Raw genomic sequence first — 27,994 nt, forward strand, 5'->3', positions numbered from 1 at the left:
CTCCGAGATGGCCCAAACCGCCTCCACTGCCTACGATGGCAATCCACCCCCCTTTGCGCACAGCCGCTAAGACAATCCCGCGATAAACAGTCACGCCCGCACAAGCCAGCGGTGCCACAGTAAGAAAAGAAACTTTACTCGGTACCTTGGCCGTTTGGCGCGCATCGATCTTCGCGTACTGAGCGAAGAATCCATGGGTCGTTATACCAAGGAAACCACCAGTGTTCTGGCAGTACTGAGGAGATGGAGATGCGTGTGGTCCTCCTGTACACTCAGCGCATGTACCGCAGGCGTCGTACAGAATACCAGCCATCACGCGGTCACCGACTGCGAACTGCGTTACAGACGTGCCGGTTGCTACGACGGTGCCTGCGCCCTCGTGGGAGCCGGTGCAGGGAAGTGGTGTGCCCATTGCGCCTGAAGAGACCATGAAGTCTGTGTGGCAGAGGGAGGCGACGGCGACTTTGACGAGGAGGTCGTGCGGTGCGAGGTCTGATGGAACGGGTATTTCGTGGACCTTGTAGGGTTTGTTGAAGGAGATGACTTGTGCGGCCCACATTTTGGATGGGAGGGAGGGCTTCGTCATGGCGGTTGTAGATTGTCTTTTCCGGGAATCTGGGCCTGCCAGCTTGATTTGAAAGGTGGCTTGCTTGGTGGCGATCAGCTTTATGGGCGTTGAATTGTAACAAAATAGGTGTAGGTTCAATCGATGTGTGGTTACGAAGTTTAGAGGTTGAGATATGATGTTGTTGGAGACCTCGGGAGGGGTAAGTGGTGATGGCGTATATCTTTATCCGGCGCATTGTATCTAGTAAGTGCTATCTAGTACATGTGTAGAACGACAGAAAGTACGAGATCACGACACGGACGTCATGTAATGTATTAGCAACGTAAAACCAACTTCGACTTCAAATTGTACACAAAACGCGATTATACTACAAGTCTATGAATTACCGAATCAACCCAAAACCCTACCAGCAGTAGAAGCTGTGCTCCTGTCCTTGGTCTCCACCTTCCTCAATCCCTTACCCGCAGTGATCTCGCCAAGTAAAGCTCCACGGTTTGGTGCTCCACCTGGAGCCTTCATGCTAGGCATTGGGGGTGGCGGTGGTGCTCCACCAGCCGGAGGTGGCGGCGGGCCAGGTGGGGGCGGAGGTGCACCGTTCGAGGGCATCGGTGGAGGTGGGGGGATGCCTGCTGGAGGCGATGTCACAGCTGGGCTCTCGGCACGTGGGCTCTTGTTGTCCATGGAGGAGAGAGGGCGCGGTGGCGCCATGGTACCGAACAACATGGAGGCCAGCTGCTTGGCTCCGCCTTGGGTAGGCGCTTCGTCGTCGTCGGACGAATCGTCATCTGAGTCAACGACGGACCAGTCATCGTCGTCTTGCCTTCCCAACCTGCGCGCTGAAGGTGCGGCGGGCTCATTGAACGTAGGCATGGCAGCCTTGTTGGCATTTTCTTGTGTCAGACGGTGGAAAGGGTTCGTGGAAACCTCGCTCGTGTTGCTAGGTGGGGGCGGAGGTGTGGAGACGGTGCTGTTCTCCTGGTTGGACATGGCCATCTTCTTCAAGAACGGGTTCTTGGTTTCGGTGTCGCCCATGCCAGGGTGAGGACTAGTCACCGAAGACGTAGGCGGACTGGCAATGGATGATGGTGGTGTGTTGTGCGAGATCTGGGGCATTGGTGGCGCTTGAGGAGGTGCAGCGTCACGCGGCAACTCCTGGCTGGCGGTAGGAGTGGTGTCTTGAGGAGTGATGTTTTGCGGGCCATCATCATCCGACGACTCGTCATCGTCGAGCGCCTCAAGCTGCATCTGCAATTGACGTTCGCGTTCACGAGCAGCTTCAATCTCCGCACGTTGGGCAGCCAGTCGGGACTCCTTCTCCTTGGCGTCCTTCGAAGCAGCCGCTCTGCGCTTCTTCTCTTCGGCCTTCTTGAGTTTGCCCTGCTGGACTTGCTCTTCCAGGGCGCGAAGTCTGGCTGAAGCGGACTCCCGCTCCTTGGCCAATTCGTCCTCTTGTCTGCGTTCCTCATCCCTGGTGTTTGTTAGCGCAATTTCAAAATATATATTGAGGTATACGTACTCCATGCGCTTCGTCTCGGCTTCTTGGGCCTCCTGCTGTTCGCGGATAGCCTTCTCAGCCATGTCGTTGTCTGCCTTCTTCGACTCTGCTTCTGCTTGCTGAACGTCGTGCTGCGCAATCTCGTTCTTGTTCTTGCGCGAAGCTGGCGGTGGGGGCGCTGGCTTCTTACCACTGCTCTTGGATGGAGCGGGCGGTGCTGCAGATTCGTCGTTGAGACGTCTTTGACGCTCTTCCTCGCGACGCGCATCCTCCTCTTCGGCCTGGCGTAGCTTCTCTTCACGTTCCTTCTTCTCACGGTCGGCACGCTGTTGGGGTGTCTCGCCAGCCTTTACTGGAGCTTTAATGCCCAAGGCAGCCAAACGCTCAGCCATTCGCTGCTCAGCCTGCTGTTTGATAAAGGCCGCACGTTCCTCTGGAGTCTTGTATGCCGAGTACGAGCCACCGGCGGGCGTAGTCGTTGATGCGCGAGGAGGAGGCTCGACACGACCAGCAGGACTCTCATAGCGTGATGACGATGGTCGGTTGTCCTCTACACGAGCAGCTGATCTAGACCTATAGTTGTCGCGAGATGAACTGTACGAAATTAGTTCGATGCCTGCTGATAATTGTCACATGACACTTACTCGTCTTTGCGGATACGCGAAGCGCGACTGCTGCGCTGTAGATCAAAGATGAAGTCCTTAACGTCATCTTCAACACCCAGAGCTTCCTCCCATCTACGACGTTCGTGTTCACTTGTGTTGTCGTGTCCTCCTTCTTTCAGGCTCGACTCCAGGCCCCTCGTGTATTCGTTCACGCTGTCTTCGACGTCGCGGATCATGCGCTCATTGTTCTCTCTTTCTGCTCGGATGCGCGAAGTTTCCTTTTCTAAGCGCTCGGTTGCTGCGCCAGTGTCGTCACTGGCAGGTGCAGGCCTACCTGTCAAGGCAGCAGAGCGTGCTTGCATCATAGCCTTGGCGCGGGCTTTCAATCGATCAGATTCAGTCACGGCACCGCCAGGTCCAGTGCCCACGATGGTGGATGCGGATCCGGGATGCGCCTTGGCGTCTCTGAGTCTGAAGAGTTCGAGCTGGGCGTCTGCGATTTCACGCTCAGTTCGGCGCACGTTAGAAGCAAGTTCGGGCAGGCGATCAGTCAAGGTCTGGAGTTGGCGCTTCAGGGCACGGCGCTCCGCATCCGAGTCAGACGATCTCAGTGAAGCTTTAGGGTGAGCATCAATGTCTTCTTGCACCCTGCGAATGCGGCGATAGAGATCTTCAGCCTCTCGGCGATCTCGACGATCGAGCGCATCATCCTCGTCAGCGGCGTTCTCGTCTTGTGTGTCCATGGCATCCAACAAGATTTGCTTCTCTTTGACAGACTTCCTGAGCTGGTCAAGGGACATTTCGTCAGATCGCTCAGAGGATGGTGAAGCCGGCTGCGCTGGTGAAGGCGAGCGACCACCACCTCCAAGGCGATGTCTGGCGCTCGACTTGTAGCCTACGTTATCGTCATTGTTACGGAATACCGTAGCATCCTTTCGGCCGCCAGCTTGTGGGCTACCAGCACGGAACGAGTGGGACTTCAGGTAGCTGACACCAGTGCGCTGGGGCTGGAGGAAAGCACCAGAGTTCTTCCTGTCCTCGGCATCTCCACGCAGCAAGTTTTTCATCGCGCCAATAGAGTCATTGATGTTGCGCGTAGAAGGGGGAACCAACTCCGGGGGGAGACGGGCTGGAATGGGATAGCCGTTGAGCTTGCGGTAGATCAAATGCATAGCAACGGCGAATTGGTCCAAATCAAGACGACCCCTGTCAGCAGAGTCGGCAAGTGTCCATATGTGCTCCAAATCTGGCTTGGGCAATCCACTTTGTCCAAAGATCTCAAGAGCTTGAGCTCCGCTAATGTAACCCTTGGTCATGCCGTCCCAGGCCTTGAAGGTGTCATCGTACAGCTTCTTCTCTCCCTTTGTAATAGCCCACGGAATGGTCGCGTTGCCGGTCAAACCAGCAGTCGTATGGTTGCCGCCCTCTCGGCCCGTCTGGGGCATCATTCGTTGCGCCAAAGCCTCGATGTTTGGTAGCCCGGTGGTGGGGGTGTTTGCTAGGCCCCATTGACCAGGCATGCCCGTCGGCTGAGCATTGAGAGGAGCCATGCCGGTCTGGTTGGGTGCGAGATTTGAGCCGAATCCAGTGGGCATAGGAGGCATCGGCGGACGTGGTCCGTTGTAACCGCCTGGAGCCTGCCCGAAGCCAGTGGGCTGTGGCTGCATACCCGTAGGCTGCTGACCAAAACCGGTAGGCTGTGGTTGCATGCCTGTTGGTTGCTGTCCGAATCCAGTCGGCTGTGGGGCTAAAGAGCCCAGCAACTGGCTGTTTGAAGGTTGTGGCTGCGGCTGCTGAATTGTAGGAGGCTCGTTGAACTTGGGGGCGTTGGTGGCCGGCGTTTGGCGGTTCGACGATTCGTCCACGACTCCGAATGAAATGATGTCCACCATGCTAGAGACCTCATTCTTGACTCGCTCGGGAAGGGAGTTGGGCAGATCCTTTCCGGTCAGCTTGAGATTGCACAAGTACATGGCGAGGGCGAATTCGGGGAAGAGGAGCTGGCCAGACTTGGTCGTGTCCGCAAGGGTCCTGCATCTGTTAGAATGGGGCCACGTATGCGATTCGTGCAACAAACCAGATGTGCGAAAGCGCGTCCCCAGATAGCTTGGAGCGCATCAGGAGATCCCGCGCCTGGTCGCCAGACAGAGCCTGGGAGTCTCCCACGGCCGACTTGAATAGTTGCTCGAACTTGGCCTGGTCTTGCGCCGTGATGAAGGAAAGCCTTATGCTCGGGATCTTGCTGCTCTTGGCCGGGACAGGCGGTGGCACGGAAGACGCAGAGTTGCCGCGGAATGAATCAGCCATCTGCGCCGATGTCATACCCGTGGGCTGCGGCCGCTGCGGTTGGGCAGGCGGTTGCTGCTGCTGCTGCGGCGGCGGCGCGCCAGTCTGGAAGGGCATTTGCTGGGGAGCCTGCTGCTGCTGCTGGAATTGCTGGCTCTGCTGCCCTGGGAAGCCCGTGTACTGCGGTTGCTGCGGTTGCGGCTGCTGTCCGAAGCCCTGCGGCTGGCCCGGGAAGCCAGTAAACTGTTGTTGCATTGGTTGCATTGGCCCTCCTCCGAAGCCCGTCGGCTGAGGTGCCAGTCCGCCCTGGAAGCCGCCGGGCTGCTGGAAGGGCTGCTGTTGCTGCTGCTGCCCATACTGAGGCTGCCCCGGTCGGGCACTGTTCCCACCCCCTAAGTACGAGTTGGACCCAGAGAACATGGTGGGCGAGGTGGCGCGGGTCGATTAGAAAAGGAGAGATGCGCGCATGCGGTGGGAGAATTAGAAAGGTCTAAGGAGTGCGCGCGAGCGGGAATGGTGAAAGGTGGAATGGGGTTGGTTGCGAGTCTGTGCAGCTCGCAGCCCTGGAGATCCATGGGTAGGTTCGCGCTAAGGTCCGTCAGTCGTCATCTTCGAGGACGCGCTTGCCTCCTCGGCAACGGGCGCCCGCCATTCACGACTTCCTGCACCATCTCCACAATGTCGAATGCCCAGAACGGAACAGGCGCTGGCCCGCAGTCACAGGCCGAACTCGCCCAGGTAAGTTGGCGGAAGTCCCTCTGTTCTAAGTGTTAACAGCTCTGGTAGGCGTTCAAGGACCTGCAGCGAGGCGAACAGACTGCCGCCGCCTTGGAGAACCACCTCGATTCGATCGAAAAGCAGATCGAGGCGCTTTTGGCCCAGGCTGAGAAGGCTGAGCAGGAACTGAAAAACACTCCGGAAGAGGACGAGAAGCCTTCAAGCGAAGAAAAAGGCTCGTCATAATGTCTACCCAGCATGCGCCTGCTATATCATGTATACGACATACGCGCGGACATACTTTCTGAAAAGATGAGAAACACGCCACATAACGTACGGGCATCATGACCGACGGACACGAGTTTAACGAGCAATTTGGTCGTGGGTGGCGAGGCAGGACATAAGCATACATAATGTGCTCTTAGCAGAAGGGACAGTTCCAACGATGGATTGATGGAGGACGTTCTGCGCTTCCAAATGTCCTAAACACTTGTCTATAAGCCACCGACAGTCGAAGGTTTTACTTCAGACCCCTGCGCCTTGAAGACCTCATCCAAATGGAATACACCATTACTGTCCTTCTCAACCACGCCTACCTCGGTGATGATGCCATCAATGAGCTCTGCAGGTGTTACATCGAAGGCTGGGTTCCACACCCCGATACCATTCGCCGCTATGCTGATAGTTTCGACAACACCCAGATCCAATGTAACGCCATCATGTCTAGGTCCCTTGACAAGTGTCACTTCCTGTCCGGGGCGTTCTTCGATGACAATGTCGGCCCCCGATTTGGTCTTCAGGTCGATAGTAGTTCTTGGTGCTGCAACAAGGAACTTGACACCATGATGCTTTGCAAGAATGGCCAATGAATAAGTTCCAATTTTGTTGGCGGTGTCACCGTTCGCAGCCACACGGTCGGCTCCAACCACAATACCCGCGATGTTCTCGCTCTCACCGCGAAGTCGGAGTAGCGCTGCCGCCATGGAGTCAGTGATGAGAGTTGCTGGTATCTTGTCGTGAACCAATTCGAACGCAGTCAGCCTAGAGCCCTGGTTGTATGGTCGTGTCTCAGAACAGAAAGCGTGCTTCAAAGATCCGTTGCCGTGTAGTGAGCGGATTACACCAAGCGCTGTGCCATATCCAGCAGTTGCGAGAGACCTGTAGGATTAGCCGATGGATGTTGATGATGCAGAATGGTACAAACCCTGTGTTGCAGTGCGTCATCATGCTCACAGGTCCCTTCTTTCCTGCTTCCGTGTTCTTGACTATCCACTCTGCGCCATGCTTGCCGATACTCTCGTTATCGCTCACATCGTCAACCAGCATCTTCTCCGCAGCAGCCACGTACGCATCTCTCACGGCTTCTCCACTCGCTTCCTCAGTTGCAGCAGCTTCCTTTGTAATCTTTCGAAGTTTGCCTGCTGCATCTGCAAGGTTGACGGCAGTTGGTCGGCTGGTCACAAGGTAGTCCAGCTTTTCTGTAATGAAGATCTCGACCTCCTCAGCTACCGATGAGAGCTTCATGTTGGTGAGTTCGACTGCGAGGGCGAGGGCAGCGACTATGGCGATGGCTGGTGCACCTCGCGTCCGCATCTCCTTGATGGCGTGCCATGCATCAGTGCTGGAGTAGATGTGGTCATATTCTTCAGCATGCGGTAATTTCAACTGGTCCAGAATCTCGAGCTGGCCGCGTGAGTATTTAATCGCCTGGAGTACCATTTTGAAGGATTCGTAGAATGGTGTGTCACTTGAATGCGTGGCAGAAAATTTCTGGATGGTGAGCGTTGGGTGTCAACAGCCCCATCGCGGGCCCTGACGCTAACACGTGGGAGCCGCTGAACCCAGGCATGCGTGCGGCCTCATCTAGGTTACACGACATACCCGGACAAAACATACACGGCCCACCGCCTGGCATCGATGCATCGCTGCTACTCCACGATCCCTAACTCTCGACGCTTCGGCATGACGGCACGCAATGACGAAATTTAGCCACGTGTGGCTCGGTGCCAAGGCTAGCTCCAGCCACCAAGCAACGCACCTGCCGGTATAGGCCACGGCCTCGCTGTTCTAGCCGGACCAACATGAGCTGGCCGGTATTGATAATCCACATGCATCGAGTAACGGTCTGTATTAAAGGAGGCGCACATGAATTCTGCAAGGAAGCCTTTCATCTTCACTCGAAAGTACCGCATTGCAGCCCTACGAGAGCCGCAAAAAAAGGGTCCGTCAGCTGCAAGGAACCGGCAGTGAATTGACCGCGGTTGTCCCATGACGACGCCAACACTCGGACTTCACGCATATACCTACGGCCCTCTGCGCCCAATTGCTCCTCCGCACCTCCGCTTCCGCTCACCCTCTAGATATCCCTAGTTGTTCGTCGCATAAGAACTGTGTTGTCCAACCAAGACGTTTTCGGTAACCACGCCCGTCTCTAGTTCTTCCCGATAGGCGGAGAAAAAGACCCACATCCTCACTATTTATCTTCCCCAACACCACACGCAGCGCAAGCCACCCAGCCAGAGAACATTACTGTGCACATGCGCAGACCAGCCAATCGCCGCATCCTACCTCGCCTTACCTCGCCGTGCCTTACTGGACCCTCGTAGTTTGGGCCCGAAATCGATTGGAAGGTCAGACGAGAGAAATCGCCACGCCTCGAACAACCCCGCGCAGCTTTGCGCCAGTTATATAACGATGCCCCTCATGCCGCGCTCCAACTCGAGCGTTGGGGTAAGCACCGCAGTCATGGCCTCCCAGGAAGAGCCCATACAGCCCTCGTACCGAGGCTACGGCACAATGGCTTCCCAGCGACCTGCGCAACGCCAAAGACGACACTCATGGCACACACGCCCCTGCATGCAGGAAGCAGAGAACTTCCAGGTCTTGGTAAGTTATACAGCGCACATGCGCTCAACAGTCTGCTAACAACGGCAGCTTCGTAACTTTCTCGTCGAACTTAACTGCCGCATGGACTTTCTGGAAGACTATGGCCACCTCAAATACGATGCCGGAGTTGAATACGCATACAACACACTGCTCGCCGTCCGCGAATCCTGCTCGAAAATGTCCGACGGCGCAATCGAGGCCGGACGGCGGCAGGCTTCTGTCTTCGTCGAGACCTTGGAGGGACGATACAAAGATGCAATGGAACGGAAGGAGACATTCGGGGAGAAAGTCCTGGAAGGAATAGTGCTCATGGACAACTACCTGACCGAGTTTGAGACGCGCGCATATGCTATAAGAGACGGATCCATCGGCTCCTATGCGCAAGAAGTCTATGAGGAAGGTCGGAGAAAGATGGACGAGGGAATTGAAATTGCAAAGGGCGTGGTAGACGGCGGTCTCGACAAGGCACGACGCGCGCGTGAAACGATCGAACTCCGAGTTGAGCACGCTGTGCAACAAGCCCTAGAGCGAGCAAAGGCACACGGCCTGATACGCTACGACGACCTGCCCGAGCCATGGCGAGTCAACCCACACATCCTCAAAGGCTACCGCTTCCAAGAAGGAAAGTGGGCTTGCGTCCGATCCATCTTCGGCCTTCACAACGAGCTGATTAATATCTGGACACACCTTCTCGGATTCATCATGGTGCTCGCCATTGCCTTTTACTTCTATCCTTCGAGCACCAACTTCAGCATGTCGACCAAAGCCGATATCTTCATAGCAGCAGTCTTCTTCTTTGCGGCATGCAAGTGTCTGGCCTGCTCGACCATCTGGCACACCATGAACAGCATCTCGCACCAAACGCTGCTCGAGCGCTTCGCCTGCGTAGACTACACGGGCATTTCTCTCCTCGTCGCCGCATCCATCATGACGACCGAATACGCCGCCTTCTACTGCGAGCCCGTCTCGCGCTGGTCCTACATGTGCATAACAGCACTGCTCGGCATCGGTGGCGTGATCCTACCTTGGCACCCAACCTTTAACCGAGCCGACATGGCCTGGTTCCGCGTCCTCTTCTACTGCTCTCTCGCCCTGACCGGCTTCTTGCCTTTTGGCCAGCTCGCCTACACCCGTGGCCTTGAGTGGGCGCAGTACTTCTACGCGCCCATCACTAAGAGTCTACTTGTATACGTTACCGGTGCGTTACTGTACGCGAGCAAGACACCTGAACGCTTCTTCCCCGGCCTTTTCGATTACGTGGGCTGCTCGCACAACATCTGGCATGTGGCTGTGCTGGGAGGTATCATCTTCCATTACATGGCTATGCAGACTATGTTTACGCAGGCTCTTACGAGGGCTCAGACTAGCTGCTCTGTGTACTAGGAGCATCTTCTCATGACGCCTTTCTCCATACCTCTTACTTATCCTTTCTCTTCTTCCCCTTCTTCTTGTGGAGCGTTCGGCATTGTGGAGCGAGTTGGTTGTTTGCATTGGTAGGCGTCTGACCTATAGATGTTGAGATGATGGGTAGATGAGAAGGGTCCGGTCGGCGGATGCCATGCGGGACGCTGTATCTGAACTCATATAGACTGTCGATAATTACTACATCATGAATCCCCGATACTCATGCCAAACTTCGCCCAACAATATGTGTTTTAACACGTGCCATCCATGTCTGCAACAGTAACCTCTGAATCATGCACAACATACCTGGGCTAATGTATACCTTTTGTGACTATGACTCCCGAATGCTTCTCTAGATAAAACTACCTACTAGCATCTCCCAAACGCCGTTCGCTATGCAAATAACCCATTGCCCTCCTCCCATCCCCACCACCCTCCCCATCTAATGACTATCAGGCACATCCGGCAACCTCTCAATAACATACTTCCCCTTCGCCACACTCACAATCGGCACACCAGGAATCTTGCGAATCCTCCTCTTAAGATCCCTATCATTCGTCGCCACAAGGTAAATCCTATGCTTCTGCACGCGATCCACAATACAGTCGTCCGCATACGTGCCCTTGTGCTCGCACTTGAGCCGCTGCCAGCGCTCGTCGCGGGCGATTCGTAATGCGATGCGGTATTTTGGACCGAGTTTCTCGAGCTCGGCCATGACGCAGGTTGTGATGATAGGTGTGGCTTTGGCGTAGAGGAGGTCCATGAGCGCTTTGTCGAGCTCGAGCTTGGCGTGCACGGTGTGCGAGAGGAAGTTTGTGTCGACGAGGACGGAGTAGGGGGGGCCGAGGGCGGTGTTGGCTTGGAAGAAGAGGGCGGAGGAGACTTGGGGGCTGGATGGGGGGGTTAGTTGGAGAGAGGATGGTGGGGCTGGGCGGAGCGCGTTGGCGGTTTTGTCTGGAGCTTACATTTCTCGCTTTGCCTTGTTTTCTTCCTCTTTCTTCTTTGCTTCTAGCTCGCCGGCCATTTGGTTCTTCTTGCTGGTGTGGTGTTAGTGCTTCTGGAGCGAATGGTAGTAGGGCGCGTTGTCGCATACAGTCGTGCATCTCGTTGGCCTACAGACGTTAGTAGAAGCTCATCCAGAGCATATGCTGACCATACCGACTATCCTCTTGGTTTGCGCAAACTTGCGCGTTTTCTTCTGGACTCCCATATCTGCTGAGTGCTAGGATTTTTCCGTTTGTGCGCGAGCTCCGTCGATATATGAAGGCCCTCTGAAGATTTCTGCGCGGCGGGCGATCTAGTTTGTTCGTAGCGATAGCTTGCGCGGGTTCGTGGTTGGGCGTGTCGTGGTGGTGAATGTTCGCATACCACTTTTGCTATCGATAACGCGGGCAACTTTTCGATGCCAAGACATTCAAATTCATGGCCAAAGCACCGATTGGAGGAACGACGGCTACGCTAAGCCCTATGTAAACACGAGGGTCACCAGACGCAGGTCCCAGAATAGCAGCAGCGTTCCTGGTAGGAGGATCTGTCAACGCTGGCCCTGCATACAGGCCGTGTTTTTCCTGCATCCCTGAGCCAGCAACGAGGTGCAGACGTCAACAGTCGGCTGCTCTGAAGAAGCCTGACACGCGGACGACTCGATCACCGCGAAGAAAGCACCAATTTCCATTACTACACTTTTCGATTTTCGATAAATCCCCATCGCTAGTCTGCGGCCACCCACACATCACGCGAACGGGGCGCTCAGACTGCGCGTATTTGCCCAGCGGGTCCTCGACTCCGCCCCTTGTTACCCTGACCCCGTATCCGTCTTGCACTCCACCATCAGCATTTCCTCTCGTTCCCCGTCACTCGTTTCGGCGCTTCTCTGTCCTATCGATATCCCCAGCGACTGTCTCCCCTCGTCGTTTCACTGCTTTTCTTTCACCAAACCATTCCTGAAACACGTCTGTTGGAGTACACGAGCCTTGAACACCGGGTCTCCTGAGCCCTTTCGAAGACTGCCCAACGGCAACCCTACCTCCGCACACACCTAGACACCACAACCACGATGCGGCCTTCCGTCGGCTTCGTGGGGCTGCTGCTCGTAGTCGCACCCACAGTCCTCGCCCAGATCGAGAACGCACCCGAACTCAACACCGTCGCGCCAGGAGGCGACGCGGCGACGAACACAGCCGAGACCTCCGCCGCCGAGACAACACAAGCAGCGACAACGAACGCTGACGAGACTGCTGCCACATCACAAGCCGCCACCACGGAAACCACCGAGGCGGCAACCACTGCTGATGCGCCCACCAGCGCGGCCGCCCAGACAGGGTCTACGAGTGTCTTCAACCTCGTAGGCGCACCGACACTGGCTGGTATCGGTATCCCAGATATCAAGGTCCCGGACACAGCCGGCGCTGCCTTTATGCAGAAGTCCGATCTCCCCGATGGAACCGTCTTCATATGTGTTGGTGCTATCCTCGCCTTCTTCGGTGCGGCAGTGCTGGCGTGGCGCGGTCTCGTTGCGTGGTCGTTGCATCGTTCCGTGAAGCGGGCGGCCATGGCCCAAAATCTCGCTGATATCAAGGCCATGTCAGCAGTGCCTGGCAAGAAGCGGGGGATGTACAATGTAGTAGGAGCAAGCTCGACCATGTCCCTGGATCACCTGAACGCCGCCCCCATTGGCAAGTCAAACAAGGCCTTCAAGGGCGCGGCTGCCAACACAGCACAGCAATCGCAATCGTCTCTCTTCTTCTCCCCAACCGCAGGTGGCGCCGCCGGTATGCGAGATTCGGTCCACGTAGCAGGCAACCGATCCTCCACCTACCTGCCCGCGGGATACTACGCCTCTGGCAACGCAGCACCCGCCGCCGGATCACCACAAATGCACATTGGCAGCCAGAACCCCAACAATCTTTCTGCCCTCTCCCTCTCCACACCAGGGAACCGTTTCAGCGCGAGATCCGGCATGTCGCCACCAGAGTCGCCATCACTCCCTCCATCTCGCGGAGGCTACGCCCGCGCACCACCATCACGAGACGGCCTTTCCAACTACAACCGCAACAGCGTCGCAACCCTCGGCCACCAACCCGGCACCACAAGAAGCCCCGTCTACGGCCAGGACAACAACACCGTCAGCCAATTATCGCTCAATGTACCGGGCGGCACAACTGTCCCTGGTGGCCGCACGCCGAGTGGATACCTAGACGACCTCTTTGAAAACCACGGCAACGGATCCAGAGAACGATTCTAGGTGGATCTCGAACAGCAGCCCTCAAAGCAACCTATCGTGAGCGCGGGAAGTTGTTCGCTGAAAAGCAGTCCGTCGTCCGGTTATCGTTTCTCGTATAAGCCGGGTGTGGTGGCGAGCGCTAGAGCCGTGTCTGCGAGCACGATATCCATAATTGAAGATTACTACCGGGTATGAGTTGTGCGAGTAACACGAAGGCAAGAACGCGTTCTCGAGGTTGTTGTCGAAAGTCAGAGAAAGAGAGAGAGAGGAAGGAAGAAGCGAGAAAAGAGTGGTGTCTTGTTGAGCATCTCTTTGCTCATGCATGCCCCATTTTCGCGCGTGCACGTTTTTCCCGTTTTCTTGCTTTTGGGGTTCACGGCCGCAAGCTTGTGATACCAACATTATGCCGGTTTTGGCTTTTCTTTTTTCGTTCTTCTGCATTGCCATCCGATTCTTGTGGTACTGTCGGGGGATTTCTTCGCCGAGTCTACCCCATCTGCCGTCTTTTACTATGTTCTCTTTTTTATTATCATGGTTTCTCTTGTTACGAATGTAGAGTAGTGAAGCTCCTCCGTTATTACTGGAGTTAGACAGGCGTTCAAAGAATCTGCGAAGGGGAGCATGCATCAGTCTCTAGCCGTTTAGCCATGGCATGGCCATCGCGTTTTGAGCGAAGAGAGAGTGGTCTCTACTATTGTAGATGTAGATTTTGCATATTAGACCCTATAATGAAGTACTATTAAGCAAGAAAACGGACGACGTGCTGGTTCAGTGTGGTGACTGTGGTGAGGAGCAAGGAAGGAAGCGGCGTGTGCTGTGTGATACGGTACTGGCGGTCCTGGGTAGCGCTGGCGCTGGGGCTATCGTGCGGAGTTTGTGGAGTACAACATGCGAAATGACGTCCCGGTGTGTACATCGTGTGCTTTGCTAATGCGTATTCCGTTTAGCTATGTGGATGCACGGGTAGTACGGGTAGCATCACCTTAGATCACAGATGCACCTCATACAAGGGAAAAACTGAACAGGTCTGCAGACTGCATTGACCCAAAACCTTGCAAAGGAGGTGACCTAAAGTCAACGTAGGCTCTAGGCTGTTCAGTTTTTCCCTAGGTCGGCGTGGATGAGGGACAAGACAAGCAAAGGGCTTTGACGATGTTGAAAGCCAGTTTTGTTGCGAAGGACACCTTATGGTTCATCTATATCTTACACAAATGCATAGTCCAGTACCCTTTTTGTCTATCTACCACCAAACATCGATGCTAAATTTTGCAACGCCGTAGCGTTGTAGCGTTCGTGTACATATGGCTACCTTGCCTTCTTGGCCATGGCCTTGCGTTTCCTTGCTTCGCCATTGAGGTTGGGCGCGGTGGCGTTCTGGATGGCGGCCTCCTCTTCAGTCAGGTTGGATGTTTCGACCAGTGGCTTGTCAAGCAATTCCTTCTTTCCGAGGATGCGTCCGGCGGTTTGGTTGTAGGCGAACATGGGGAGCTTGAATAGGAGGGTGTCGTAGATGGTGGGCTGGGGCTCCTCGTCGGGCTGGATGCTGTTAGTGGATGTAATGTGTTGCAAAGCTGGATAGGTATACGTACGTCGACAAGGTATTCGCCCTTCATGCCATCCTCGTTCTCGACTTCCAAAAAGACATTGCCAACGGAGTCAACGACTAGGATTTTGCCGTTCTCAGAGACAATACGCTTCTTGGCTCCCTGGGGACCGGAGATGACCTCTGCCTCGACTGGGGTGCTGATGCCGTCGTCACGCGCCTTCTTGGCAGCTTGCGCCTTCTTGGGTTTCTTCGCATCCTTCTCCATGGCGCGTCGCTCTCGACGGTTGCGTGGGCCAACATCCTCGGGAGTCTCTTCGGGGGTTTCGTTCTCGAACTGCTGGGCGTTCACAGGGGCGGCGCCGGCGTCAACTCCAGGAATGCCCTGGAGACCACTCTCGTCACCCCAAGCAGTCTTGCGCGCCTGGCGGACGAACCTCTCGGCGTAGTCCCTGCGGCGCTTCCATCCCATGACCAGGGCGAAGTAGTGGAAGCCTCCACCGAGAACGACGAGTAGACCGAAGATGACGGAGCCGAGGCCAGGGCGGAAGCGCTCGTAGTAGTAGCCAGAGCCCCTCCATGCTGGGAAGCCGTTCCTCAGGAAGTGATCGTAACGCTCGCGCTCAGGGCCCTTGAGCAGCTTTCCCACGACCGAGAGACGCTGGTAGGCAGCGGTGACCTTCTTCAGGTGCGCGTCGGTCTCCTTCTTGGACGGCTTCTTTCCCGCTGGGTTGGTCTTCGCATATTCGGTGACAAAGTTCTTGCGGGCCTTGTCCGGGTGGAGTTCGCGCGACTTCTTGCGGAGGGCCTTGGTCAATTGGTCTTGGGACGCGCTGGGCTTAACGCCGAGGAGATCGTAGAAGGTGATGTTGGCGCCGTCTGCTTTGGCGACTTCGTCACGGATGCGGAAGATTTCGTGGTCTGCAGTGCGCTGTCAGCAAGTAGCTCGCAGTTGCACATGAGCTGGAGCTGGGGAAATGCATGTGGGGAAGGCGCATATGTGGCCGCAAGCATGCACTTGAAGACGACATGCAATTGGAATACGCACCCTCTTTGGTCCAGGCAGCGGCGAATGCTGCAAAGAGGCACAAGACCAATGCGAGCAACGCGTGAGATCTCATGGCTGGGGTGGATGAAGTTTGGCTGGTCTGCGAGCAAGTGATAGGGAGGCTGCAGGCTTGTGCCGCCAGATGTCCAGTAGTGCCGCGAGTGACGGAACGTGGCCCAATTAGTCTGACCGCTGTCGACGGGACACAGGTGTAGCAGGCCTGCGCGATAAAGAGGCTCTCTACGCAGTGCAGTCACTCTCCGCTTTCACTCCAAGTCTCTGCAATTGAAACAAAAAATGTGGCCTCTTCACGACTTGCATGTGAGACGCGGCTGAGCGTGTGGCTGTGTCGGTGGGCAGGCGCGACCCTGAACTACGGGATTCGCGGCAGGGGCCAACAAAAGTTCCCATACGGTCAGCGACACGCAACCTCCTCAACAACTCGACTTGCACTCCATCTACACTCACTTCAGCCGCGTCAGCGCATTCACTCTCTCGCGACTCTTTCCCATCCACGTAAGGCAGCCATCTACTCCATACAATTCCACCTCCCTCCCCTCTAGAGGACACATCTCCAGCCTTCCCTCGATCTCCACCACTATCCGCAGCTGAACTGACCATGACTTCCCCTAAAGATCTCGAAGAACAACAGCAGACCCTCATTACCCCCGACCAGCGCCAACAAACACCACCCCCCGAAATCACGACCCACACACCTTCCGTCATGTCTCGCTTCAGCATCCCCATCGATGCCCTGACATCCAGGATGAACTTGGGCGGACGCTTCGACAGCATCCGCTCCACTTCAGTCTCCTCGCGATTCGCCAACCTGCGACCCATCTCCGAGTTCTTCGACTTCAAGCGCGTCTCCAAGCCCGCCAACTTCAGCGAGGTTCAGAGCAGGGTCAACTACAACTTGGGCTACTTCTCGAGCAACTATGCCGCCGTCTTCGTCATGCTCAGCATCTACAGCCTGCTCACCAACTTGATGCTGCTCTTTGTCATCATCCTCGTAGTCGGTGGTATGTTTGGAATCGGCAAGCTAGAGGGCAATGATCTCCAGCTCGGTAGCTGGCGCGCGAGCACCTCCCAGCTGTACACTACGCTCTTCGTCATTGCGATTCCCCTCGGACTCTGGGCCTCGCCCTTTTCCACTGTTCTCTGGCTCATTGGCGCAACTGGCGTCACCGTCGTGGGCCACGCTGCATTTTTGGACAAGCCCATCGAGTCAGCTTTTTCCGAGGAGGCGGTCTAGGTGGTCGGCCGCGAACTCCTCCTTACACTATGCCCCGCTGGGGAAGACCACCAGGGGGCTCGTCGGGTGTAGGGAGATACTACGAGGGGGGACAGAACGACGTGCACAGGTTTCAAGAATTGGATAGCGACGATGAGAAGGGTGGCGTTGTATTAGATCAGGCGTTTCAGCCGGCTTTGAACGGCAGGAGCATCAATCCGGATGAGCTTTACTTTAATGATATGGATATTAGTGCCTGGGAGGGCAGGGCAGCAGCTTTGGGTGAGGCAACATACCAGGATCGTGGTCATCAACAGGATTATGATGAGTATCTCGGCGACGACTTCGATACCGCTGAATACGAGGAAATACTATTCCGCCGCGTACTCGATAAGATTCGGATAGCAAGAGCAGCGGGTAATCCAAACGTATCACTTAGTCCAGAAGAGTTACGCGCGTATGATTCACGACTTCGCGGATCAAGGACAACAGCAGTTCGCCCTGAAATCCACTCTCGGCCGAACAGTGCTTCCTACCTCAACGACCCCACAAGTGTGGTTAGAGACGATGCGACTAGCAAGCACGGCAGTTCCTCTAGATCGAAGAAAGATCAGAAGCGAAGTTCAATCTTTGGATCAAAGTCGAAGGAGAAGCCCAGCAGTCGCAAACGTACATCTACCGTATCAACCACAGATAGCCGTGCACCGCCACCCGGCTTCGTCATACCTGGCCCCGACGGACAGTCTGTGTATGCGCCCATCAATCCTTACCAGGGTAGCCTGGAACGGGAACGGGAATCTCCACGTCCAGCGTCCCGTTCCGCGTCTGATGCTAGTCACTACGTCCCTTCGCCATCACACGCCAGCTTTTCTCGAGAAATGCTCGGCGCGTTTCCAGAATCTGTGGTTGATTATCGCCCCGCCACACCTCCACGGCAAGGTCGTATATCCTCTCGACAGGCTGCATACGAGGCTGATCTGCCACACGGGTCACGCACAAGATCGTCTTCTATTCAATCCGCTGGGCTTGTTCCGTTCCCTGTGGAGCCTTACCAGTATCACAACTTCAGTCCTACGTCCTCTACATCGCCGACTTCGCCTCAACCGCAATATACACGGAGTGTAAGTTCGGCCGTGTCTGAAGCTAGCTACACATCAGTGCCCCGACGTGTCCCTGTCCCTGCTGCTGCATCGGCATCACTTCAGCGAGCGGCACCTGCAGCACGTAGCCATGTCAGCCATGCAGACCCGGCTTTGACTGCGCAAGCATCAAGCTCTGCTACTCCAGCTCAACCTCAGGAAGCTGCCAGAGGAAGTGGCCATGGAGTTGAGAGGCGGCGGAAGAGCGGTAAAAGTAGGAAGAAAGGTTGAAGCATCTCGATGTAGTTGTACATTGCACAAACCCCCCGCTCTCCAATCTGACGCTCCTGATCCAATTGATTCTTGCTTTCGTAGACATTGCATACAAGATAGTGGCCTCGAAGACGGCCACGTATGTAGTGGGCCCTTGATATTCCTGTTGTACTGATAAATATATGTATTGCTTGCTCCACTGAGGTGTGTTGTTCGATAACAGTCATTCGATCTGACTCTTAAATCAGTCAAACGTGTCTCGAACTGGGCAAGGAGCGCATGCAGGAACGGGTCTGTCCCCTCAATCCAGCCCTTAGCACGATTTGTTGAATGCCATATTGCGTGTGCTGCATCTGCATCTTGCAGCTGCATCTGGGTCTCGAACACTTGCAACGGTTTTCTAGACACTTATGCGACAAGGGTACGCGCACAACGGCCGTTGCATAACGGCTGTTTCGATCGCGATCACGTCAAAAGTCACGGGTAGCCATCAAAGAATAACCAATATTGATGGAAGAAGTTTTGGTCACCTGTGTTGCACTCGTCTCGCGTAGAGACGAATAATCTCCGTGATTTTCATGGTTCACGCACATCATCGCACATGGTGCACAAGTGGGATCCGAGATGTCGCATAAATCGGAGACTGGGGGTACCTGCAGGGCTACGTCCGGCTACGCCCAACCACCAAAAAGCGGTCAGTTAGTCTGCGACGATCATTCCTCTGCTTGCTCCACAAGTTCGCGCACATCTTTAAGCTGGCCAAAGTTCCTTCCCTCATCAGCGCAATTCCCCAACCGTGCCATCTTTTGTGGTCTTTTTCTACCCGTCGACGTGTTCCTTACTAGTCCTTGACTCATTTTACCCACGTTTTCCCGTCGGAGTCGTCGTTTGCGCACGGTGGCCTGTGTTGTCATAGTGTGAGAAAGTTGGGTTGCTATAGCCTCGAATTAGTTGGCTAGTAGGGCACCGCGCATCAGGCCAAGGCAGGGTCAAGGAAGCAGGGAAGAACCTGAGCTGAAGTGAGGCAAAAGAGGAGGCGATTGAAGCCCAAGAGACCCACATCCCTTCACCGGTTGTGTGTTGCGACTGCTCTCTTCTAGTCCACTGGATACTGTTGCGCTGGCTTCAAGACTCACAGTCATAGAGTCGTTGTTGTCGCTAAACCTCATCACCGCGCATATCAAGAGTTATCTTGCGCTGAATGCGCTGGGCGGATCAATACACTTTACACCACCGCATCCCGGCTTCTGTCGCTCGCGCGCATTCATCCCGTCGCTCATCAACATCAACCCTCGGAGTATCAACAACACCCCTTTCGGCGTCCATACACCCTAAACCAACCTTACTCCTCCCCTCCTCAACCCACACCCCACGCCCCGCCACCATGGGCTACGGCAGCAGCTCCTGGAACCCCTTCTCAACAGGGGGCTCACCCTCGCGCCGCTCCTCATCCGGATACCGCCCTGGCTACGCCTCGTCGTCGTACTCGGCGTCCTCGCGCCACCACAGCTCCACGTCGCGCTACAAGCGCTCACCCCGCGACAGCTACATGCAACACCTGTACAAGAAACTGCAACACTTCCTCCGCGAAATCTGGCGCTACGCCCAACGCCACCCCTACAAAGTCTTCTTCATGGTCATCATGCCCCTCGTCTCCGGCGGCGTCTTGCACAAACTCGCGCGCCAGTTCGGCGTCAACCTACCTGAGATGGGGGGACCGGGTGCGAGAGGCGGGTACGCTGGCTCAGGGCACACCAACACCAACTACAACACCAGGGGCGCCAGCAGCAGCGGCGGCTACTACGGCAGCCAGGGCTACGGCTACGAGAACACGCGGAGCGCCCCGAGTAACGGCGGCGGAGGCATGATGGCCGGCCTCGGCAACATCGACATGCAGAGCGTCTCTTCTGGCATCGGCGGCCTGGCTAGTCTGGCGAGTATGGCAAGCAAGTTCATGTAAAGAGTTGAAGAGGAGCTGACTCGAGCTTCCTCTTCTAGGAACGGTCGAGAACGTCCTTACTATTACGAGGGTGGTTGGGAATCTGACGAGAGGGGGAAGTGATTGGTGACATGAGGAGCAGAGGAGTGATCCTCTGCAACAACAGGCTTTGCCGCAGATTATGAGTGAGGAGATGGCGAGGAAGTGGGAGTATTGGAAGGGGCTGTGATGTGGGGAAAAAGGTGGTACTTTTTGTTTTTGCCTTTGGGCTTTTTCTTATTGCACGACGTTACGACGGCGCGATGTGGGGAGACGTTTGACGACGTTTTCTCCTGTTCTTTTCCGTTATGGCTTGTTTAGCTTTCTTCTTTTTTTCTTTTCGTTAGAGATATCCCTCCTTTGCGTAGGCTTGGACCTGCCTGGCGTTCAGATGCAAATCAAAACTTGCTCTTCTTATACCCTACTACTCACATCATGCGTGCAACGAACTGATATCATCAAGCCTGTGAAGTACGTGTAGTAGATTATCCAATCTAAACCAACAGTGAAAAGATACTCAGGTTCCCAGCTAAACTCCAAGGATATCGTCATTCATACAGTCCACGTAGCCCATCCCATCCCTCCTTCCCTCCCCCTCATTCCCACTCACCCAGAAACGACATTAGCAAAAACCTTCGCCGCAAGCCCACTCAACAACCTCGCCTTATCCGCCTGCGGCATCTCCTGAAACACCGCATAAACACTCTTCCCCTTCGTATCCCTCACAGCCCCGAGTCTATTCCCCGCGACCGCCCCCGCAACCATACCGGGGAAGTTGGCCACAATAAACCCCATAGCCCCTCCACTCAACCCGCCGACTATACTCCAAAACTTTGACGTCGGATGCGCGTCTTGATCCGCCATCCCCTCTTCCCTAAGCATCTCCTCGAAGATACCACCAAACTGCTCTTCGGAGAACCGGTTGTGCGATTCTTCGGTGTTGCCGGCGGGTGCGGCGCTGCCGAAACCAAAGGCGGACCAGGGGAAGCCTTGGGCGAAGCCGCCGCCTGTGCCTGCGCCCGCACCCGCATTTCCTGGGATGTCTTCTTCGAAATCAGAGTCGGGTGTTGCGGTGCTGCCTGTGAAACTGTTGTAGGTGCGTGCGGCGTCGTAGTCGCGGCGCCGTGTCGCGTCTGATAGAGTGTAGTAGGCGTCGTTGATTTGTTGGAAGCGCTTTGTGCGGCTTGCGCGCTCGGGGGAGTCAGAGGGGACGCGGTCGGGGTGGTGCTTTAGCGCTGCTCTGTGGGGGGAGTGTTAGATTGGATGGAGGTTTGTGGGGTGGGTGAGGTGGTACTTTTTGTAGGCATCGCGGATTTGCTGTTGGGTTGCTTTCGAGTCGACCTCGAGGGTTTTGTCTATGGTGTTGAATGAGCTTTCGGGTAGGAATTAGATAGTTGCGTGCGCGTACAGTAGTCTGGTTGGGGAGCTGCGTGGTGTTAGTTGGACGTTATCGCTAGGCTGCTGTGTATCTCACCCATGATGTTGGCTGGTATCGCAGATTGGAATTCGAACTGGAAAGTAGTGTTTAGATTAAGTGTTAGGAAGGCGATCAAAGCAGTGAGCAAAGTTCAGGTAAGTGAGGATGTAGGGTGTAGGTTGTGGGTATAGTGGTGCGAAGTTCAGGGACAGGTACGCGGGTCGGAGCAATGACGTAGACGCGAGAGGTCTAGCCACAGTGGCTTCACGTTTGCACGTGAAAAAGCAACCCTGAAACCATGTGCTTGGGTATTCCTGCAGATCATGTGCTATACACGGACGCATCACAGGGATTTAAGGTTTCGTCTGCATCATTTCAGTTGGAGACATCTTTAGGTACATAGAATGGAATAGTAATTAGTGTTAAGCCGATGCAGCGCACGTCCTAGCTAGGTATCATACAACAAACCTCGATCAACCCCCCCTCAATCTCAGCCTTCCAATGCCTCCAAACCATCTCTTCAATCATATCCAATAACACACTCCCTCCATCAAAAGTATCAACAAAGAAAAGGATCTCCTCATAGGCCTCCGTCCAAGGAAGAGGTGATGCAATACCAATCATATCTACCGCCTGAAACTCGAACTTAGGCCGGCGAATGCGTCAGGAGAATGCCGTCCACTCATTAATCCAGAAAAGTCCACGCTCTCATTGCTGACATGTCTGAGGCCGGGCGTTTGTGCGGCGGACAGTGCTTGCCCTTGTGGTGCGCCGGTCATGTTACCGAACGGGTTCGCGCGTCCAGGTACTTGTGCCGCAGGCGTTGAAGCTTGCACAGCTGTTGGTTGAGTTTGTTGCTGCGGCGCTTGCTGAGGAGCCTGCTGAGGCTGATTGTATAGCGAAAGGATCGAGGCGTTCTTGTCGAAGGGATTGGAGCTTTGCTGTTGGTATAGTGCCTGTTGATTCTGAAAACTCTGCTGCTGGGTCTGATAGTTTTGTTGTGGATCCTGGTTTTGGAAGCCTGGTTGCTGGGTCTGCCACGGGTTCGCCGATTGCGGAGTTGAGACCTGATTGTACTGCGGTTGTGACTGTTGCTGTGGCTGTTGCATTTGCTGCTGCTGCTGCTGCTGCTGTTGTTGCATTTGCTGCGACCAAGGATTAGGCATCTGTGGCTGTGGCGGAGCAGACATCGGCTGAGACATCTGTTGCTGTTGCTGTTGCATCGTTGGCTGCCCAAAGGGATTCGCACTTGCCAGATTGGTCGGTGTAAACATTTGGCTTTTCGACGATCTCAAGAACGGATTTCCTGGGCTTGAGGGATTGGACATGGACTGATACTGTGGCTGTTGCGGCGCGAAGAAGGCGCTGTATTGTTCGGGTATTTGCGGCATCGGTGGCGGAGTAAACGACTGGTTGTACGGGTTCGTTTGGGCGAAAGACGAGGGTGTTGAGTCAGCGTAGCCTCCAGTTCGGTTCGGGAATAAGGGTTGTTGAGGTTGCTGTTGCGATATCTGCATGCCTTGAAACGTCTGTTCGAGGCTTTGCTGCTGTTGATCCCATGGGTTTTGTTGATAGCCGAAGTTTTGCTGCTGCTGCTGTTGCTGGGGCACCTGTTGCTGGACGTATCCTTGAGAGGCCTGTTGCTGAGCATATCCCTGGGGCGCTTGTTGTAGAAATGGATTGTAGGACGTTTGTTGAGTCTGAAGAGGAGCGAGTTGGGGTTGCTGTTGAGGAGCCTGCGCGGGAGCGTCTAACGCATCGAACGGGTTCGTAGAAGACGCGGTAGGGGGTGCGGTGCTGATTGTGTCGAACGAAATGCCATTGGACGCAGGCTGCGAGGCCGGTGTCGGTGTGCTTCCTCTCGATCTGCCAGGATCCTGCTCTCCAAGTCGAATCAAAGCCTCCACTGCCCGGTCCAGATTCCCATTCAGCCCCTTCAACACCGTGGCGTTGCGCTTATCGTCTGGGAAGCCCATATCCCGGAGAGTTGTAAGTTTCGAGTCCAAGCCATCACCAGAAGTGTGTATGTTAGAGCCGAACACCCTAGAAGGCTTGTTGATGCGTGGCGGCGACTGGTCGTGTTGGCTGAACCCTCCCAGACCTGGTGACAGCGGAGGAGTGAGATCGCGTGTCGTGGAGGCCTTTCGCAATCCAAATCCAAACCGGCCGGTGGGCTTCGGCGGTAATGGCGGTGGCCGGTCCTCAGAGCTCGTGCTGCCTGTGTTCTGTCGCGTGCCCGGTCGCGAAGCATCCAAGTATATTCTCTGCTCGTATTTTGCCCGTATGTATCTCTCCATGGCACTGTCTACTTCGTCGATGTCGATGGGTATGGAGGGCTTGACGTTGCGCGGGTTATACGTCTTGTTCGACTCGAGATTGCCAATGCGCTTCATGTTCTACACAGGTGTCAGCAATCCGACATGAACCGCGGAGGACTAATAAGTCTTACGTCTACTTGCGCATTGTCCCACTTGTCCATACTCAAGGACTTGACCTTGGAGATGTGCGTTCCCAGCTTCCGATGTAGGGCCGCGCATCGCATGCACAGGAAGATGCCCAGCTACAGCAGACGTCAGTTTGGGCTCACGGTCGAGGGATGATCGGCTCGTAGAGGGGTACGGTTTCGCTTCGTGGTATGGGTAGACTTACACTCCAGCTTGCCCATCCTGTATGACCTGGTTAGCATCTGAGAGCCCAACGAGATGCGCCTGCCCTACGTACCTGGATTCCGCGCGCCACAGTCGGCGCATGTCCCGTTTCCAGGGACCGTCTTGATGAGATCCTGCAGCGCACGCTCATTACGCGCCTGCTGGCGTTTGTTCAAGGCCGACGCCATGTCGTCCAGTCTGGAAGGAGGAAGCGGTTCGGGCGGAGGTTGAAGATCGGGGAGCGGCAGAACGTGCACGAGAGCAATACGCGCGGGGAAAGGGGGCAGGACGGACGGCAAGAGGGCGCGTAGCTAAGATTACCAGAGAATGAACAAGTCCATCGCAAAGCAAAACATGAGCACAGAAAGGGGAGCTCGTAGGGCCCTTAGTTGACACGCGCGATGACGAGTAATGCATCCGTTCCACTTCACACATGGCATCCGCACAAGCTCCAGAACCCTGCGTTTTTGGTCTATATACGGCATCATGCCCCTGTCTGAGCTTGCTGCCCTCCGCCCAAAAGTGCATCATCGACCTCCCAACCCGATGGGCGTGGAACAGCTTACGACAGCGCATGAACGACGTGCAGGCTGGGTGGCGCGACTCGTAGACGCTGCCGATCTGGTTTTGGTAAGGCCGAGGCCGCCGTCTTCGTTGCCGCAGATACGATCCAAGGCTGACAGACATTGCCGTCGTCAGCTCTCAGGTACTCTAGAGAAGGAATCTTCCCAGCTAGTCAAGCACACGCAAAGAGCACGTTCGAAACTATCAACACTGTTCAAAAGAATGTATGGTCACGCAGGTGGCTTCAAGCAACATAGAAATCGTAGCAAAAAGCCTAAAAGTGCCAGGTATTGTTCTAGTGACGCAAATATGACAACTATAGAGATGAAGAGCTCAGTATAGCCGTTGATTAATCGTCCATTGTGATTTTGTGAATATGGAAGGGAAGGTGAGGCCGAGCTGCGACGAGCTTTTCAGGCGCGCGGGCAGCGCCAAGCCATGCTGACAAAGACGGGGGTCCGAGCGGGCTAAATTCTTCACACGTAAAACCAAGCTCTGGCTCGTTCTTCTCCTCACCAACAACCTCGCGATGCACAGCTTGCGGCACGTGCTCGACACCGAATGATCAATGTTTGTTGTTCGGAGAGTCGTCGCTGCTGTGCGCGTTGTTATGCTACTACCCCACTCTTGCCTGCTCCCTGGCTCGTCTTCATGGCCAGGAAGCAACTTTTCTCTTTGTGGGAGATTAATATTGGTTTTTAGCAGAGCCGTGTCTTCTCCACCCTACCCATATTCTTCTGTGGATGTGTAGGACTATAATTGGACATACATCTTTCTTCAGTTCATACTCTGTGCTGGTTGTTGTGACGATCCGAGCTTCGATGTGCAGTGGACGCCGTGCCTTGACGATTTCCTAAGGCAGCTCCCATTGATCGGGCTTCGAGCTTAAACACGCATTCGGCTGCTATGGTCTTGCCCTCGTCTATGTTTCGTTGTCGACCCCATCTCGCTGAATCAGCTGAATGATGAGCGCAATTCCAGGGCAACACCACGACGTGTCATAATGACACGTTGAATACTGGACCAAGCTGGCCAGCTGAGACGCCTGCACTCATGCATTTGGAGGCTTCTATCTCCAAGTCCAAGCAATAATGTACATGTCCATTTCTGCGCTTCCTCCTTCGACATCCACACCAATACTACGCCTCATAGATGCGCCTTTGATACCTCATCCCCTCGGAACCGTTTTGGCCAGATACCCTGCTTACCAGGCGACAGTATACCATTAGGATCGACGGCGTCTTTGATCGTCTCGACGAACCTTCGATACGCATGATCGTTGAAATCATACAGCGAAGCGACACGATCTGGGTAAGAAGTTAGCGACTGACAGGCAATCTCGAGGCAGAAGATATAACACATACCCATGGTGTTGACGTGGCTGCGATACTTGCTGTATCCCCTCTTCTTACCCGCCTCGAACAGGCCATCAAAGATGTTCTGCACCGCTTTCCGATGCATCGCGTTTGTCTTGTCAAACGTGAACATGTTGACGAAAATGACTAGATAAGGTATCGACGTCAGTATATGTCATCATCCACCGCTTAGGAGTCCGATCTTACCATGACGCTCATGCATAAAGAAGTCACAGAACAAATCAAAGTTATCCTTCTCACAGATCTTCTTCGCCGTCTTGACCCAGTCCAGAATCTCTTTGCCCTTGGAAGGAATAATAGGGCTGTAGTCGTAATGCGCACCAATGCCACCCCCGGACTTTGGCAGGCGGAACTTCACCATAGGAAGCGACCAGAGCGTCGGTATACCAACGAAGAACCCCCCATCCATCTCAGGAACAGATGTAGGATCCAAAGTCTCTCCATCCGGCGCAGAAAAGATCTTACCAACCAACCTTCCCTTCGGCGCTTTCTCCCTAATAATCTTCTTCAGCTCGTCGAAATGCGCTTGAATCACATCCTTCGCGCCATACAGGCCGAACTTGGCGTTCCAATAACCCAGATCAAACTGCTTCTGTAACTCCTTGATCCTCCAATCCGGTATCGAAGTATCGTGTGGCCAGAAGTCTTCTCTCGGGCCCATCATGCCCAGCCACTCCGTCACATTGGACACATAGACGGTATTGGGAAGCAGCCCGTCGCGTCGCAACGGCCCGAAGATATCGACAATCGTTTCCACGTCTTCGAAATCCGGCATGTCGAATGAGCAGGACATGAAGGCTTGGGGTGCGGGCGTGAGCCAGATACCTAGTTTAGTCACGATACCGAGGTTGGACTGCAGGAACAGGCCTTCGATGCTGGGTCCGAATGAGAACTTGGAGAGGTGTGCGGATGGGGAGTTGGACATGGCGAACTGGCCTGTTCGGACGAGGTCGCCGTTCGCCAACATGGCTTCCACGCCGGCGATGTGTTGGTGGTGCGTCCCTGTGGGTGTGAAGCCTGTGCCGCGATCGATTGTGTTTCCGATGACTGAGCCCCAGCCGAGAGAGGGCACCGAAGGCCAGACGTTGAGCTTATTTTTGACGCAGTAGTCGTACAGATCGGTGAATGTGACGCCCGGTTCGACGACGGCGTACGCGTATTCAGAGTTTACTTCTATGATCTTGTCCATGCGGTGGAGGTCGAGGGCTACGCAGCCGGTTACGCGAGGGGCGGGTCCGCCGTATCTGGTTGATGGTTAGATGGCTTGTAGCTGGTTTGTACGTGGGAATGTACTGACCCGAGATTCTTTCCTCGTGAAAACGTCCATACTGGAATGCCGAACTCGTTCGAAATCTTCAACACGTCTCGTAACTCTTCGATGTTCTTTGGTCTCACGGCTGCACTGGGCATCTTGCGAGTTCCTTCCGCTTCATGCAGCTCGTACGGATCGATGTACTCGGTCAATGCATCACCTGTATACACCTGCGCATCACCAACAACACCCTTGTATTTCGCGATCGCCTTGTCAAATGCATCTCGGTCAACACCAGGCGGCAGTACCGACTTTAGCGGAACAGTGATAGAGTCTTTGAAGAGGTTGAAGTGTGTGGACTGGTATTCAGGGTCGATGTACATTGGTGAAGGCGTCAT

The 27,994-nt window shown here is 55.0% G+C and overlaps 12 protein-coding genes across 12 annotated transcripts; 5 read left to right on the forward strand and 7 right to left on the reverse strand.

Moving 5' to 3' along the window:
• Positions 1 to 958: 958 nt before the first annotated feature.
• On the reverse strand, positions 959 to 5,374 carry J4E87_009987 (uncharacterized protein; the record flags this gene model as incomplete). The annotated part of the gene is made up of 4 exons (XM_049381561.1): positions 959 to 2,036; positions 2,085 to 2,657; positions 2,708 to 4,699; positions 4,746 to 5,374. The coding sequence occupies 4 exons, from the start codon at positions 5,372 to 5,374 to the stop codon at positions 959 to 961; spliced, it is 4,272 nt and encodes a 1,423-aa protein (XP_049228709.1).
• A 258-nt stretch (positions 5,375 to 5,632) lies between these two features.
• On the forward strand, positions 5,633 to 5,917 carry J4E87_009988 (uncharacterized protein; the record flags this gene model as incomplete). Its single annotated transcript, XM_049381562.1, has 2 exons — positions 5,633 to 5,692; positions 5,741 to 5,917. The coding sequence occupies 2 exons, from the start codon at positions 5,633 to 5,635 to the stop codon at positions 5,915 to 5,917; spliced, it is 237 nt and encodes a 78-aa protein (XP_049228710.1).
• A 248-nt stretch (positions 5,918 to 6,165) lies between these two features.
• MRI1 (S-methyl-5-thioribose-1-phosphate isomerase) lies at positions 6,166 to 7,390 on the reverse strand (the record flags this gene model as incomplete). The annotated part of the gene is made up of 2 exons (XM_049381563.1): positions 6,166 to 6,829; positions 6,876 to 7,390. The coding sequence occupies 2 exons, from the start codon at positions 7,388 to 7,390 to the stop codon at positions 6,166 to 6,168; spliced, it is 1,179 nt and encodes a 392-aa protein (XP_049228711.1).
• A 1,026-nt stretch (positions 7,391 to 8,416) lies between these two features.
• Positions 8,417 to 9,940, forward strand: J4E87_009990 (uncharacterized protein; the record flags this gene model as incomplete). Its single annotated transcript, XM_049381564.1, has 2 exons — positions 8,417 to 8,557; positions 8,606 to 9,940. 2 exons carry the CDS (start codon positions 8,417 to 8,419, stop codon positions 9,938 to 9,940), a joined length of 1,476 nt encoding a protein of 491 aa, XP_049228712.1.
• A 463-nt stretch (positions 9,941 to 10,403) lies between these two features.
• On the reverse strand, positions 10,404 to 11,171 carry J4E87_009991 (uncharacterized protein; the record flags this gene model as incomplete). The annotated part of the gene is made up of 4 exons (XM_049381565.1): positions 10,404 to 10,851; positions 10,927 to 10,998; positions 11,055 to 11,073; positions 11,120 to 11,171. 4 exons carry the CDS (start codon positions 11,169 to 11,171, stop codon positions 10,404 to 10,406), a joined length of 591 nt encoding a protein of 196 aa, XP_049228713.1.
• Positions 11,172 to 12,017: 846 nt separating this feature from the next.
• Positions 12,018 to 13,205, forward strand: J4E87_009992 (uncharacterized protein; the record flags this gene model as incomplete). Its single annotated transcript, XM_049381566.1, has 1 exon — positions 12,018 to 13,205. One exon carries the CDS (start codon positions 12,018 to 12,020, stop codon positions 13,203 to 13,205), a length of 1,188 nt encoding a protein of 395 aa, XP_049228714.1.
• Positions 13,206 to 14,489: 1,284 nt separating this feature from the next.
• J4E87_009993 (uncharacterized protein) lies at positions 14,490 to 15,848 on the reverse strand (the record flags this gene model as incomplete). The annotated part of the gene is made up of 3 exons (XM_049381567.1): positions 14,490 to 14,720; positions 14,774 to 15,648; positions 15,776 to 15,848. The coding sequence occupies 3 exons, from the start codon at positions 15,846 to 15,848 to the stop codon at positions 14,490 to 14,492; spliced, it is 1,179 nt and encodes a 392-aa protein (XP_049228715.1).
• A 546-nt stretch (positions 15,849 to 16,394) lies between these two features.
• On the forward strand, positions 16,395 to 17,030 carry J4E87_009994 (uncharacterized protein; the record flags this gene model as incomplete). Its single annotated transcript, XM_049381568.1, has 1 exon — positions 16,395 to 17,030. The coding sequence occupies one exon, from the start codon at positions 16,395 to 16,397 to the stop codon at positions 17,028 to 17,030; it is 636 nt and encodes a 211-aa protein (XP_049228716.1).
• A 2,715-nt stretch (positions 17,031 to 19,745) lies between these two features.
• On the forward strand, positions 19,746 to 20,321 carry J4E87_009995 (uncharacterized protein; the record flags this gene model as incomplete). The annotated part of the gene is made up of 1 exon (XM_049381569.1): positions 19,746 to 20,321. The coding sequence occupies one exon, from the start codon at positions 19,746 to 19,748 to the stop codon at positions 20,319 to 20,321; it is 576 nt and encodes a 191-aa protein (XP_049228717.1).
• Positions 20,322 to 20,945: 624 nt separating this feature from the next.
• J4E87_009996 (uncharacterized protein) lies at positions 20,946 to 21,817 on the reverse strand (the record flags this gene model as incomplete). The annotated part of the gene is made up of 3 exons (XM_049381570.1): positions 20,946 to 21,579; positions 21,634 to 21,694; positions 21,814 to 21,817. 3 exons carry the CDS (start codon positions 21,815 to 21,817, stop codon positions 20,946 to 20,948), a joined length of 699 nt encoding a protein of 232 aa, XP_049228718.1.
• Positions 21,818 to 22,382: 565 nt separating this feature from the next.
• J4E87_009997 (uncharacterized protein) lies at positions 22,383 to 24,555 on the reverse strand (the record flags this gene model as incomplete). The annotated part of the gene is made up of 3 exons (XM_049381571.1): positions 22,383 to 24,152; positions 24,206 to 24,316; positions 24,550 to 24,555. The coding sequence occupies 3 exons, from the start codon at positions 24,553 to 24,555 to the stop codon at positions 22,383 to 22,385; spliced, it is 1,887 nt and encodes a 628-aa protein (XP_049228719.1).
• A 1,559-nt stretch (positions 24,556 to 26,114) lies between these two features.
• Positions 26,115 to 27,994, reverse strand: J4E87_009998 (uncharacterized protein; the record flags this gene model as incomplete). Its single annotated transcript, XM_049381572.1, has 4 exons — positions 26,115 to 26,275; positions 26,333 to 26,470; positions 26,531 to 27,588; positions 27,642 to 27,994. The coding sequence occupies 4 exons, from the start codon at positions 27,992 to 27,994 to the stop codon at positions 26,115 to 26,117; spliced, it is 1,710 nt and encodes a 569-aa protein (XP_049228720.1).

This window comes from Alternaria ethzedia (assembly GCF_023757985.1).
Source record: "Alternaria ethzedia strain BMP 0044 chromosome Unknown scaffold_41, whole genome shotgun sequence".
NCBI lineage: Eukaryota > Fungi > Ascomycota > Dothideomycetes > Pleosporales > Pleosporaceae > Alternaria > Alternaria ethzedia.